General features: G+C 41.4%; 1 protein-coding gene across 3 annotated transcripts; it reads right to left on the reverse strand.

Moving 5' to 3' along the window:
• Positions 1 to 503: 503 nt before the first annotated feature.
• On the reverse strand, positions 504 to 12,787 carry LOC141016714 (1-phosphatidylinositol 4,5-bisphosphate phosphodiesterase delta-1-like). 3 transcript variants are annotated; one of them, XM_073491237.1, is made up of 15 exons: positions 12,657 to 12,787; positions 11,118 to 11,276; positions 10,139 to 10,367; positions 9,534 to 9,663; positions 9,011 to 9,239; positions 7,124 to 7,325; positions 6,148 to 6,292; positions 5,899 to 6,051; positions 5,613 to 5,771; positions 5,343 to 5,505; positions 4,195 to 4,311; positions 3,897 to 4,075; positions 3,633 to 3,765; positions 1,415 to 1,564; positions 504 to 1,206 (listed from the first exon to the last, which is right to left on the reverse strand). In XM_073491237.1, the coding sequence occupies exons 1-15, from the start codon at positions 12,685 to 12,687 to the stop codon at positions 1,115 to 1,117; spliced, it is 2,271 nt and encodes a 756-aa protein (XP_073347338.1). In that variant the 5' UTR covers positions 12,688 to 12,787; the 3' UTR covers positions 504 to 1,114. The 3 variants fall into 3 exon arrangements, with proteins under 3 accessions (XP_073347338.1, XP_073347339.1, XP_073347337.1); XM_073491238.1 differs by lacking the exon at positions 12,657 to 12,787 and adding an exon at positions 11,670 to 11,791; XM_073491236.1 differs by lacking the exon at positions 12,657 to 12,787 and adding an exon at positions 11,514 to 11,623.
• Between the last annotated feature and the right edge of the window lie 1,971 nt (positions 12,788 to 14,758).

Genomic DNA, 14,758 nt, shown 5'->3' on the forward strand with positions numbered 1-14,758 from the left:
AGGCTTAAATGTCCTGTAGAGCCCAGGATACTGCAGAGTTGGAGATAATTCCCTGTGGGATAGTCACTTAACTTATATATAAAATGTCAATAATAGCTGCTTTAGGTACACTAGACATTAAATAACTGTACATTAGTCAAATGGATTTTGTGTCATTCAACAGTAAGCTGTCCATTTATGTGCATCATCGTTCCTGACCTCCTTTTAATTGTCGGACTGCTACTCTGTGTACTAAGGGAGTGTCCTTCCAAAGTTCACTAGGTAATGATTCTATTCTGTGGAAAGGCTCAAGTGACTCAGCCCCAGACAGGTTAACTTCTCTTCCTGTTTGCATACCATAAAGTGGTTCAGAAAGGTACCTGGCTTTCCCACCATAAGTACTTTCGTACTATTATCATATTACTGGATACTAGATAGGTTTTATTATCATGTTTTATATAGTTGTGTGACTGCAGATGTAAAATGTATCCATTTTTTAAAAAACAACATTGAGACAGGTGTTCATGTTTAAAAAGTTTATCTTCATCTTGATTTACAAAAAAGAAGAACGTGACGATGTCACATGAAAAATAATCATACTTGATGACTAAAATTACTGATGAAGACAAAGCACATTGTTTTTATGTTGGCTTGCGTTTCTCCAGAATTCATAAAATGGTCTTTTTGAATAAAAAGATTTAAATAGACAATACATTAACTGACCAGAAATCAGGGACACAAGCTTAAAATGCCATCGCCAACTGAACATGGTAAAACACTAGTGCAACTCATACAAACCAAATAAAACAGTTTGTATAATAGTCCCTGTAATGTGAGTCATGGAGTATTATAAATTCTAGCAAACCCAGTGTGTATGCACAGTATTTGACACATCCCAGTACAACTCATTCCCGGTTGCAGATGGAGATATTTAACACACTCTTGTCCCTTGAGAAGAATGTTTTACACCAGCTGCTTTAAGTGGTGAAGTCAAGCCAATAAGTTAATCATCAACTAAAACTCCTATAGAGCCAAACAAAAAGAATATAAAAAAATCCAATTAAAACCAGCTAAAACATGGCTGTGTAGTGGGGGTCCTGGTGTCCTGCAGAGGAACAAGCCAGTCGGTGACGTCTTACTCAGCATCAAGGACCATGACGTGTACAAAGAGTCCAGCTGAGGGGAGGATGTCTCCGTTCTTATTGAGCAGAGGCACATGTCTGTATCCTGTGTGGGAGCACACAAAGAGAAGAGAATATGAAGAGCTGTGTGTGCAGAGTGTGAATTGAGTTCTCTGTGTTCCACCAGAGAAGAGATAGTTCCTGTCTCTGTTCATTTATACAGTGTCAAAACAAAGAACTATCACTGGGTTACAGTGAGGAAATAAAGGACCTGGTAAATAATGTAAATATCCACCACCAGTTGCTGAACTTACCCATTTTTAAGCTGTTGAATGGAAGTGTGTACTGTCCAACAAACTCATTATTAGATGTGGAGTCATAGTCTTCAACAGCAAAGCGCACCAGTGCCAGCTCTGGCACGTACACATCAAACTGGAAGTTTTCATTCCATGATGGGTTAAAGCCTTAAACAGGAAACAGGAAAGATGCCGTTAGTAACTGGAGGTTTTCGCAAATGTTTTGTATCATTGATTTCTGATGTTCAGCACATTCAATTTGTTATCTGGTGATTGTTTAACTAAGTGGTTCCCAAACTTTTTTTGGCCAGCGCACCCCTGTCCATTATCCAGGTCCCTCTCCGCCTCCCATAAAATAAAATGTAGGCTAATTGTCATTCCCAAATGTTGATGATTAATTATGATTACTATTACTATTATATTATTTATTTGTTTATATTCTTATCATATTGTTATTATTTTGTGTCATATCATTAAAAAGACTCATATTATTTCCATTGCCATTTTCAGTTTACTTTTTACATATGCTTTCAGTTTGAGCATTTCCGTTTCAGCTGTTCCATTTAAAATTTTACTTTTTTCATTTACTCACCTTAGCCTACATTTTCAGATTAGCATTTTCCATTTTAAATTTGTTTGTTCAATTTACTTTTTTGTCTTGTATTTGTTTATTTATGACCTGATTACTTCTAATTGTGTAGTAACAATCTTTAGAACTTGTATTTATTTTACTTTAGTTTTCTGTTTTGACTTTTAATTTTAATAATGGCCAAGAATATCTTCCATACAGAGGATGCTCTGAGTGCTCTGAAACTGAACAGTGAATTTCTGAACAACCTTTTCTGACAGAATGTACAATCACACTGCATTTTATACCTTAACAATCAGTGGACTAATGGTAACTCCTAATCATTAACTCATGTCTGTATAGTTAATGCCGTAACACTGGAAGTGAATGAGGAAACGAGAGATGATCTAGTTGAATTAAATGAACTAGCAGTGTGGGCATTTCTCTGCCTGTACGCAAGTGAAGCGCCCTCGCTTGGGAAAGATTTCTTTTGTTTCCACCTGCACAGCAGTAGACTTGTTGCACTTGTGACAAGGAGCATTGTCCGCATGGGCTTTAGTAAAGTTTAACCAGACTTTGGAGTGCACTGTCATCAGAGCAGCTCTCTGTGTGTCTGTGCAGGCTGAGAGAGCTCCCCCGCTCCTTGCACAGCACACTGATGGGGAAGAGAGATCTTTCTTCTGGTGTGAGTAGCGAAAAAACAACAAATCTTTCAACTCGTCTTGTAGTTTTCTGGTGTAAACTTGCAAATGCCCCCCTTTCAAAAGTATTGCCTTCAGTAACCAGTTCTGACCCCGTTGAGAAACAATGGTTTAACCTGTCTGCGTTTCAACAATCCCCAGAGGGCATGAATATATTAGTCATATGCAGCTGTGAGTTTGGCATTTTAAAGACAGGACAGGGTAGGCAGAGCCGGACTTTTTCCCCCTGTAAACCAGAAGCTCACAACTCACTCAAAATGCTTCATGTGTTGTGGCTGCAATGCATTCTGGTTCACTGAGGCTACTACTATCAGAGACATGTTCTACTCCTCTACTTTTCTCCTACCGTTCATGTGACTGTTACATACGAGGCAGCCATCATGTGTATGCAAATGCATTGTTAAAAGCAAGTGTCTCTCCTGCCTGCTACCTCCACAGCACTGAAGAAAGGTTGGACTGCAGCAGTTCTCATTCTGGTATGAACTCTCTGGCCTGTTTTTGTTTCTTTAAACCGTTCCTAATCATCCAATTGCAGGTTTATACTGACAGTCTACATCTGGTGAGTCAGACTACAGCTGTCAAGCTAATTTCCCTTAATTATGCATAACGTTAAGCTTTAATATAATTTAAACAGGTGAGCTTCATTAAATTCACCCCTGTAAAGGCTGTAAACATGTTTATTTCTGCTGTAAAGCTGGGCAAATTATGCATGGGGGCCTATGGGGACTGACTCGCTTTTGAAGCCAGCCTCCGGTGGCCATTTGCAGATTCTGGCACTTCTGAGTCAGCTTCATGTGAGGAAAATGTTGCAATGGCTGTGTTTGGCTAATGATCTTCTAAAATTTGGAAAATATACCTCCAAAAATATAAAACACACGCATAGCCAATATCTGCTTTATGTAAACTGCCTTAAAAAATACAAGTACTGTACAAACCAAATGTATGTAGTGTTTGAAAGGAAAGGTACCATTGTTTTCAACAGGAGGTGTCTCTTTCTCAGCAACATCAGCTGGCACTCCGAACACCTGCACTTTCACCAGCGGGTCCACGATGGAGGATTTCTTCTTGTTCACTTTGGGGAGCTGATGCGCTGATATGACCTGATGACAGGAGGGGGACACGTAATGTAAGATACTACAAGATCCTTCATCTGGAGAACACAATTGTAAAACAGGAAGGATTGTAAAACAGGAAACCACAGAAAGTGTGTCTTAAGAGTGAATCACTGAACCATGACATGGAGCGTCTTGTGCTTGAGCCAGTCTCCTCGGGTCAGGGTGATGGGGTCGAACTCTGTGCTCTCCTCCCTCATGAAGGCCGGTTTCAGGACGTAGCCGCTTTTTCCATTAACCAGGAATCTGCCCTGGTTTAGATCCATGTCTGGGCAGGCTGTCTGGAAGTTTAAGGCCACTAAAAAAGAAGAAATAAGATAATGCAGGAACAATGAAGAATCCATTTATCTACATTATTAGACTAGACACATGTTAATGTGAGAGTTTGGTTATTCCCTCCTTGGGTCAGTATTGTACCAATTTGACAGCCAGCATTCCACAGAGGCATTGGGTTGTAGTTGGAGGAGTCGGTCCGGGAACCTGCTGGGTAGATGCGACTCAGCTTCTCCACATTATGACGGACATAGGCATTGGCTGCAGAGGACAAATCAAGACCGAGGAACAGAGTTATCAACTGAAAGTTTCTGTACATTGTGTGCACTATAATCCCCACATGCCGTCTTCCAGGTCACCACGGTGGAGGTCGTGTGGCTCGGGCACCACTTAGCGATGCCTTGCCCCGCTCAATCGTCCACCTGGATCCACACACTTCACATACATTATATAAATATTGATATCAGATATTCTGTCAATGCAATTTGTAAACTGTGATTTTGTTGTTCTTTTCTGTACATGTGACATCTATTGCACGTCTGTCCGTCCTGAGAGAGGGATCCCTCCTCTGTGGCTCTTCCTGAGGTTTCTTCCAGCTTTTCTTTTACCCTTGTTAAAAGAGTTTTTTCCTCAATATGGCAAGTTTTTCCTCACTCGAATTGAGGGTCTTATGACAGAGGATGATGTTGACTGTACATATTTTAAAGCCCACTGAGGCAATGTGGCAATTTTGGGCTATATAAATAAAATTGATTTGATCTGATTTTGGTTTTTCCTATTACCTGTAGAGCTTTTCATCCATCTAGATTGTTTTGTTATAAGCTGTTGAGTTTTGGAGATATCAGCCGCCTTCTCTCCATTATAATAGAACTAGATGGCGCTCGGCTTGTGGTGCTCAAAGTGCAAAAAATATACATTTGATAAACGCAATGCCTCTTTACAGAAATCACGACCCAGTTACTCAAGATAATCCACAGATCTTCCTTCATATAGGAACTATTTTCTTTTTACACCTGCCAACCGTATCACTCACGGACAAGAGGCTAACTAACTAAGCTAGTTAATGTACAATTCAGTTGAGGAGGACGCCATTAATGTTGACATCCTACGCTGTCACAAGCCTGAGCCTCTAGTCCATGAGTAGATGTACCTGTCCTTCTGAGCAGTGAAACAAATTGCAAGGAATTTTAAGAAGCACCAATGAGTGATTTGTAAACAATATCTTAACTGGTGACTAAGATAAATCTTGACCCTGAAACACTTGTGTGAATCCAGTATGACATCTTCCTCACCCGACTCCTCTGCCAGTGTCACGGCCTTTCCCTCCTTGAAGGACGACATCTCGTAGAAGCTCAAGTTTTCTCTTGCGTCCTCGAAGCCGTTGAAGTGGACACTCTTGCAGTAGATCACCATGTCGGACAGCTCTTTGGCCAGTTTCAACTTCTTCTTCTTCTTCTGCACATAAAATGGAAATAAGACGTAAGTGTAAAAAAAAATATCAGCTAAAAATGTGTCACCTGAGAGGATTTATTGACTCTTCCTTCATCTGACCCCCTCCCCACCTTGCTTTGTTCTTCCACTTTTTGTTCATCCTCATCTTCAGCATTTGACTCTTCCTCCTCCGTCACGTCCGTGTCGTCAGCAGCTGCCGCCTCAGGAGCATAGGTGGCCTCCAGTTTGTTTAACCTCTTCCCTTTGATCAGGAACTTCCCCTTTAGATCCTGGAGGTACGTGGACCCACACACACACACACACACACACACACACACACACACACACAGTATAGCCCTGTTAGTGACTGGCATCTTTGCAATATCTATCTACTGAGAGATTATAGTGGATACAAACCTCCGGGGATGGGAAGTTTGTGGGCATGCCATCGCACAGGGGGGTAGTAACGAGTGCGCTGCCCAGGATGGAGCTCATGTGGCGGGCCATGACTTCCTGCTGCTCCACGCTGCAGTGGTTCTCCAAGGAGAGGATGACTGGGTAATCAGATGTCTGTGGACAACGACACAGAAAACACAGAGAAGAAAGCTTACACCAAGTTCTTATGTATGTGTTATGATACTTGTATTACTGGATATATAAACACACCTTAAAGGCATAGTCCTTGATGGCTTGGATCGTGTCTTTGAAGAGGATCTTAGAGGTGAGTGTGTAGCCATGGTAGATCACCGGCTCATCGTCTGATCCATCCCAGCAGTCCAGCTCCACACAGCGGCAGCCCTTCAGCAAAGCCCTGAGACAGTCACAACCAGCATTAGCGAATGTTGTTAATAACCCTAAGATAGTTCAAATAACTAATAACTTGTTTACATAAACATCCAGTTTGTGGCAGCAGGATGTCTACAAGTATTTAAAGCTTTTTAGGACCTTTTCAAAATAAATGTAACCAAATCTGAGACTGATTTTTGGACACATTTTATTTTTTAATCAAGCTTTGCAGGCAAGTATAAAGATATGTAGTATATGTATACGAATGTGGTCCTGTGCAGTGGTAGGTTTTATGGAGAAATATGGTTATCAGGGTGGCTTAGGTTAAACTACATTTTGCTGACAGGTATGTGTAAGTATAAAGTAAAAAGACGGTACTCGGCTCATTGGGTTAAAAGAAAATTAGAAAAGTGGACTTTTGCGCAGAAAAGCTTGGCTCATTTTGAAAAAAACAAAATCAAACGATGGATAAATGAAATTAGATCAAATATTTGTGGAAATGAAGACCTCAAAACTTCAAATTTAAGATTATTTAATGACTTTTGAGGCTTATTTGTAAATATATAAATATATTTATAAAATATCATGCTTTATTTATAAATGCTTTTTAAGGACCTGCGGACATTAAAATATAACTACTCAATAGGCAGGCAATGTTCGAACGGAGCACTCCATGCAGGACACTGTCACTGACCTATTTTCATTTTCATCCTGCAGCCCTCAGCCTCCTCCCATTAGATTGGGATAGAGCAAGAACCAGAGAACAAAAGTTGGATAAATATCTGCAGACTGTAGTGATTTTATCAGTACATTACAGGTAGAGGCTGAATTTAGGACTTCACAGACAGTTGTTTACCTGACATAAGCCTCCGTGCTGCTGGGCCCTTTGAGCTGATCCTCCATGAGATAGGTGTTGTGTGAGGAGGAGATGAAGTAGTGGCTGAGGGGATGGCTCATGTCCTGGTACACCTCTCTGTGATCTGAATTGTAGACCAAGGCCTCCGGTTGGTGCAGGTACATGAGGAAGCCATCTTTGGACAGTAGCTTCTTCCCCTTGGCTGAAGGAACACAAAGACAGAATAGAACAACAGTGACCAGGGAGCCAGGCATTTAACCAGGACAAAGTGTGTGAGTTTGATACATGTACCATCTCTCATAAGAGGATCTGATTTCCCCTGTGCTAATTAGAGTTCAAACGCTGTAAGGTTAGATCCCTATTGAGTTATCTGCTCCATAACTGGAAATGATGTGCAGATGCTTCACACCCACACTGAGTCTGACTAACTTGAGATTTGACACAGATAAAAAGCCTTTTGGATCATAAAAGTCAACTGTAGCAACACCAAATATGGTAAACCACCTTGCAGGATACAGATATAAGTACCAACGCACTACAATAGGGCAAGACCGATCCAAAAACATGGCTGCCATCATTAAAAAACTTTTGGGGCATAGCATTGACCAGTTGTCTAATCATCATAACTCTATACATATCCTATTTTTTTTGGAAATATGAGTCCTAGAGCATTCTGGCTAAATGTGGCACCAACTTCTCTAAAGACAAACTTTCGTATTAAGTCTAGCAAAGATGAATTTGTGATTGAATAAAGCAACTACCTGCCTCTGTTGAGCATAAAAGGCTTGAACCTGGACTTGCAGCTTGCGCCTACATTTTCATGTTGAAAAGATCCTTTGCTGAAAAGACGACGAGAAATTTAGCTGAGCTGACTAAGCATTAAATATTATTGGCCTCAGCTGAGGTGCATGTATGTAAAACATTCATGTAATACATAACTTACCCTTAGGAGCACCAACAATGCTGAATAGACTTATCGCTGCATGATAACATAATGTCGTAGATCTGTCAACAGGACTTGGCATAATAGTACCAGACAGTGAATGTCACGTTATCCGCTTTTATTTCATTCACACTTTTAAAGTTTGCCTTTGTTTTATGTAAAATTCTCCAACTGAGTGGAAAACAAAATATTAAAGAAGACTTCAGGCTTTCAGGCTGGTTTCCCTTCTACAGTCTTCATGCTAAGCTAAACAAAGCTAACCGCCTCCTGCATGAGAGTGGTATTAATCTTCTTGTCCAACTCTTGGCAAGAAAACAACTTTCTCTACATGTCCAGCTATCCCTTTAATCCAGATCCAACATCCCTTTAATCTAGATCCAACCCACAGAGCAGTGTGTATTTATTGAATGGTTTATTTAACAGGGACTGTGCACATTAATAAACACTGCAGTAAATACACCAGAGTAAGCCAAATGCTCAAATGCTTTTTTTCATCTGTTCCCTTGAATACACAATCTCATGGGCCAACTGTTTCCCTTTTACTTAACATAAGATTCCTGCACATTTTTTAGGGTTTGGACGAGAGATTGATGCCTCACAGCTCATAAGATGGTCATACTATGGATACATAGAGGAAGACAAGGGAGGGTCTTTTACTCTGTAGCTCAAAAGACTGACAGAGCTCCTGTCATGGCACCATGCCTTACATATCAAATCTCCCACAACCGAGTCAATGTGTTCAAAATAATGTCATTTGTAAAACTGATTCTGATGGGTCATCAATCAAAATAATTTATCAAAAGTGTTCGGAAAATCAATGAACTTGCCTCCGAGTGATAGTAAAGTGATACATAAATTAGCCAGAACAGCTCAAATACCAGGATTGAAAACCACGGCTGCATCACACTGAAACAAACACCTGTTATTTCAGATGATGTACTGACCGTTTTCATCCAGCTCGTACTGCTCGATAATCTTGTGCGCGTCAGCCAGTGTGGCTTTCTCTCTCTCTTCTTTCATCAGGAAGTCCACCAGGTTTTCAGGACTCATAAAGCCCGTAGTTTTGGCGTACTCTCCGTAGATCACGTCGATTTCCTCCCGATGTGTCAGCAGGTCATAGAAGTGTTCAATCTCCTCTCCAGACAGGTATCCAGACTTAGATGTGTCACATTTCTGCATGATGGAGGTGTAATATGAAAGTCTTAATCTTAATTGTTTGTCCTGAATTTTCCTAGAGCCACTTAAGAGACATTAAATACAAATACAACCTTTATTTTGGCAACATTTGTCAAAACACTACTTCAGTTTAGGTGAGAGGGCTTAAAACATAGTTTGCATTCAAATTACTACATCGATCACATCAAATAACAGACCCTGCAGCAATGATTCATCTGTTTTACAGCTCTGTGGGAAATCTACCATTGACTTCCATAATTAGGACCTATTACAAAGCTCTAAGGACCTCACCTCAAAGAGCATCTCTGTGTAGACGTCATCCACTTCAATGTTGATCAGACGCAGGAAGTTCTTCACCTCAGACTGACTCATCTTGTCATCCTTGTTCTTGTCTGCCTTATTCAGACAGGTGTAGATCCAACTGAAAAGTTTTCAATGTAAGGAATGGACATGTGCAGTGGGGCTGCAACTAACGATTATTTTCATTGTGGAGTAATTTCCCAGGGCTCAAAGTGACTTAAAATTGCCTCGTTTGTTCAACCAACAGTCCAAACCCAAAGACTCTTCAGTTACCATCTTTCATGACAAAGAAAAGCAGCAAATCCTCACATTAAATGAGCTGGAAACAGCAAATGTTTCAATTTTTTGCTTGAAAAATGACCGTTAATTGAATATCAAAATACTTGGAAATTATTTTTCTTTTATCGACTAATCGTTGCAGCTCTAATGTGCAGATATGTGCATCTTTAAACACGCTGTCATATATTATATGGGCCCTTGAGGTAGCTATATCTAATAAATCAAGGTGTGCATCAGGGGCAGGGGGTTCCTAAACCTGAGATACCCGTTTGCTAATAGTCTTCACAGTTTAACCTCCATTATCATGATGAGGATACTGTTCTGTCTTCTGCTGGAGGCTGAGGTTGTTTCTGTTGTACATCATTTTCTCCAGGCTTTTGATCCACTGCTTGGCCTCCTCCTCTGAGCTGGCGATGAGGTCCAGGTTCTTGCGGCGGCCCTTGAACATGATGGAGAAGCAGCGGCCCTCCACCTGCTCCTCTGTGTTCTTCCTCAGGCCCTCCGACTGACGGCCCATTCGCACCGCTGAGATGTCATCGAGTGAAACTTAAGACAGGAGATGCAGGTGAAATTTTACACTTTCAATTTATCATTTAACAAAGGAATAAAATATGTGATGTTTTGCTTAATAAGGGCTGTTATAACTATATAACGTTTGGTATCTTGAGGCATCACAGACCAGCCTGCTTGGTAAACATAAAGCTGCTGTTTGCAGTTTACTGACATCAATTGACAAGTTTCTGCTAAATTAACTTCAGCATGTTTGAACAGCCGCCTTTTACAGAAGTTTCCTCACCACATACACAGTTGTTGGATGCACCATTAGGGGTTGGACATTATCATACATGGCGATAAGCATAAACACATCACATCACCCTACAACAGTCATCAGGATGTGACTCCATGAGAACAGTTTATGGATGTAATCCAAGCTGAAAGTATAACTGGAGGCATTTCAAACCACTCCTCCACATACTATAAAAAATCACTATCTTGATAAACACACCCACAAAACGTATCACTGCTATCAGGAACAACCCTGTTTGTGTGGTAATACAAAGGTCTTTCATGCAGAGAGATTTTTTTTATGGCTATGATCACTTCATGTTTATATAATCCATCAAATAACGTCTGGACCTGAGACAAGATATTAAAGATGATTTTAGTGTGTTGGATGATGTCAGGTAATAACTGTGTGTCTTAAGTGTCCAGCACAACACCAGACAGATGTGTGCAAGAGCTTTACAGGTGAGTCTCACACACATGCTCCTTGATTGCTTGGAAGACAGCACTCACAGGTCGGGTTGGACTTGATGAGTTTCTTGGATTCCTGCCACATGGTCTTGCAGTCCTCCTGGAGTCTGAAGTAGCGGGTCTTCTTCCAGGACGAGGAGCGGACCTTGAGGAGGTCTCCCCCCTGCAGGAGGAACTGGAGGTCCATATCGCCCTCCATCCCTGTGAAAACAGAAGAGCAGAGAGGACACATCCGACAGATTAACCCACTGAGCTTGAAACATTAACCCTGCTCTCTTGCCTCATCCTTAACCTGCATTCATTTAAAAGACACACACGCCACGCAGACAACCAAGACAAGCCCCTTTTTACACAGCAGTTCAAATGTCTGACCGAGGATGACCCTGTGGTCACTCATCTGCTACAACACATCGTTCAGATAAGTGTCGTCCAGCCTACCGAGGATCTTTGCGTTCGTTTGTATTTCTTTCTGGCTTCTGGCATAGCGGAGTAATTCCTGAGATTTGCTGAGTTGTGGTTGTCTTTGCAGACACGACATGGTGCCCTGTGGAGCTGAAAACTACCAGACTGTGTTCACAAGGCGTCGGGACCTACCAGTACGTTGGGAGGGCGTTTACCAGCCCAACTCAAAGTTCACCCTTCATCTCTACCAGGAGTTTCTCAGGCTGTCAGCTGACAGCCAGGCACGTACTCCAGATACTACGACTAGCAAATGTGTACACAGCTCGGCAAGAGGCGGCGGTTCAAAACCTCGCTACGTTTTGTTGGTATACTGAAGCGAACTAACAGTTTATGACGGCTAGTTAGCTTAACGTAGCTAATTTAGCTGCTAGCAACAGTCACAATTTAAGTTAATTAAATCATTAATCTTACATGACTAAAGTTGGTGTATAACCAGATGGTAATACCACAAACATTTAGGGGAGAATGTTTAGCTAATATAAAGGTATTAAAAACAAAGTGAATATAGTCTAACAACATAATAACACTAATTACATAAAACGTTACAGGCTTCAATTAGTGCCAGATTTAGTCTTGACTCTTTGGCTCCATCTAGCGGCGACTTAGCGATACTGTCAAGCGCTGTGATTTAAATAAACGTCATAAAGTCAGTTTTAATAAACGTGTCGTTGTTGGCAAACAGGTCAACCAACACCATCACTGTTGCTGCGAGGAGATAAGTGTGGGCCTCGCGGTGCTGGCAGAGGGGATCGTGCGTCTTCTCATGTTGACCTCAGGCTGTGCTGGCTCTTCAGGTTTTGTCAACACTTGTTTCCCTTTGCGCCAAGGTGATACTCGGCTGAATGAAAGCAGCCACACCTTTTGAAAGACGGGTCTTAAAAATTCTACAGGTGATCTTATCAGAGCATTTTGGTCAATAAAGTAAATATCCAGAGTTGGTGAAGAAAAGCAACAATTCAAATGTAAGGCAAATGAGTAAAAGCCACTCCAGCTGGCTCACATGCCACCTTGGCCTGAGGATTATTTAATGTTGGACAGCTCTGGAGCTGCATTACTCCCAACCAATGCAAAACGGACTTTAATTTGTTCAGTTTTTAACAAATCCAAAATGTGTCTCACCGTCTTTCTTTTCGATCCCATTCGTTTCCATTGTTGCGGGAGGTGTGCTTCTTCTCTACGCAGTCAGGTCTCGTCTTTCCTCGTTTCACTTAATGCACCGTTTCACCTAAAGCTGCACTTTGTGTCCATGTGAGCAATCAGCTAAGAAAACGTCAGATCAGGGACTGCTGAGGCGAGTGTGAAGCAAACACTACTAAAGAAGGCGGCGACACAGGTGGGTCTCCCCTGGCTGTCTGACTTGTGTCAGCTCTCCTGCAGGCTCCAACACCGGTTTGACAAGCCTGCCATGCAAGCAGCACTGCTGATGTCACAGCAGGGTAGGTTACACCTTAACACAGGCTCATGTCACATATGGGACTGGTTAACATACTTTTTGACTCAACAGCCAGCATCTAAAGCATGCCACAGTATGAGTTGGGCAAAATGAAATATGCTTCTTTAATCCATGTCTTTCATAATCCTGTTTTCTCACACACTTCAGGGCCAATCCCTCACCTTGAGGAAACTCTAGATGTGAACAAACAGGGAGGGGTTGTCACCTGAGAAAACACCCATAAGACTCAAAACACTGTCATCGAGTTCTGTAAATAATATTCATGTCTATTGTTGACTTCTGCTAAAGCTTTTGTCAGTGTTTTTTCATGTGTGCACCTGTTCCTCATTTGAACACAAGGTAAACATGATCAAGAAGGCTGAATAGCAGTGTTGGCTCGCTGCCCGTCCACATAGTTGACAGTGAGCTTGAGCATATTGGTTACACTGAATGGGACAGATGGAAGTTTTTTTGCTTTCCTTTTCATGTCCAGCTTAGCCTTGGCAGGATAATAGCACTGCAATCACTGGTGCGTTGGGGCTCTTGTGGCTCTCAGCACTTCCCTTTCAGGCCTGGCTTACCCTCGGCGCACTGTCAGCATCAGGATGAGTGAGCTTTAATGCAGCATCAGGGGGGTGGAGAGCTTCCGGGCAAGGGCCAACCACCTATCCACGAGGTTCAGGGAAACACGCAGGGAAACAGAGTGCAGAGTAGTTTTTAGATTTGTGTAGTGGCTCTGGATGCATGTTTGAGAACAGAGGAAGTAGGGTTTTTTCTTCAATGCACCAGTAATTAACTGCTCACATGTGGTTTTTATTAGGTATAGAAACAAAACCATGCAAGAAGACATGCATTTTATCATGGTTGCATATTTTTATAGACTTACACAGCTTTGTGTCCTCAAGCATCATTTTGGCAGTAAAAGTGCTTTGCTCAAGAGAATCTTGTAGAACCTGATTACATGGGAGAGTCTTACAAATTCCCTTTCTCTGATCAGATTTTTTTCACCATTTATATCACTTTATTTTAGCAATGCAAAGCATCTGCTCGTTGTACAAAAACAGAAAAATGTTAATGATAAAAGTTGATTTTTTTTTCAGTGATACTGAAGTAACAAGTGTAGTTACTGTACAACTCTGTCCTCATCCAGAGCTGGTGTGGGTGGTTGTACAAAATCATAGAGAAATGTGGTCATGATTTTTACATTAAATTACAGTTCTATTTAATTAACCCAGATTTCTATTAACAGAACTCCTGGAGTGGAAAAAAAAACATGATGAATGAGCCATCCCCAGGAAAGTTGCATAGGCAAACTTCTCATGTTTATTGTATTTTTTCATGTGTTTTCAGTCCAGGAAAAATCCCTTTGCAGTAGAGATTTGTATGTTGCAAACCCTGAAACTAACCAGTCAACCGTGACTCTAAAACTTTTTAAACAGTGATTTCAGTTAAAGTGCACAGTGTCACATAAGACGTTGATGAAGGTTCTCAGTCTTTCAGGTCATGGTAATTCTAAGTGCTGAATCATAGGCAATTGGACTTGTTTCAGTTTTTTGAAGACGTTTCACCTCATCCTCAGTTATTACTAGCTGGAGGCTTCTTCAGTTCTAACTAACAGGAGGGGATGTCAAGACTCTGCTGTCCACTTACATCTGAAGGAGAAACATCATTCCTTTAAGGACAACAATGTAAACATCTTGGCCAGAGAAGACAGATGGTTTGAAAGAGGAGTAAAAGAATCCATCTGTGTCAGACTAGAACAGCAGTCTTTGAACAGAGGAGGTGGCCT

The sequence above is a fragment of the Pagrus major genome, chromosome 21 (assembly GCF_040436345.1).
Source record: "Pagrus major chromosome 21, Pma_NU_1.0".
Classification (NCBI taxonomy): domain Eukaryota; kingdom Metazoa; phylum Chordata; class Actinopteri; order Spariformes; family Sparidae; genus Pagrus; species Pagrus major.

Excerpts from the sequence above, each read along its gene's own strand:
- LOC141016714 (XM_073491236.1), bottom strand. The coding sequence starts at position 11,613 with ATGTCGTGTCTGCAAAGACAACCACAACTCAGCAAATCTCAGGAATTA. Across the intron at positions 4,076-4,194 it reads GAATGCTGGCTGTCAAATTG|TGGCCTTAAACTTCCAGACA; the intron begins GTACAATACTGA and ends CTTCTTTTTTAG. Across the intron at positions 3,766-3,896 it reads ACAAGACGCTCCATGTCATG|GTCATATCAGCGCATCAGCT; the intron begins GTTCAGTGATTC and ends TCCTGTCATCAG.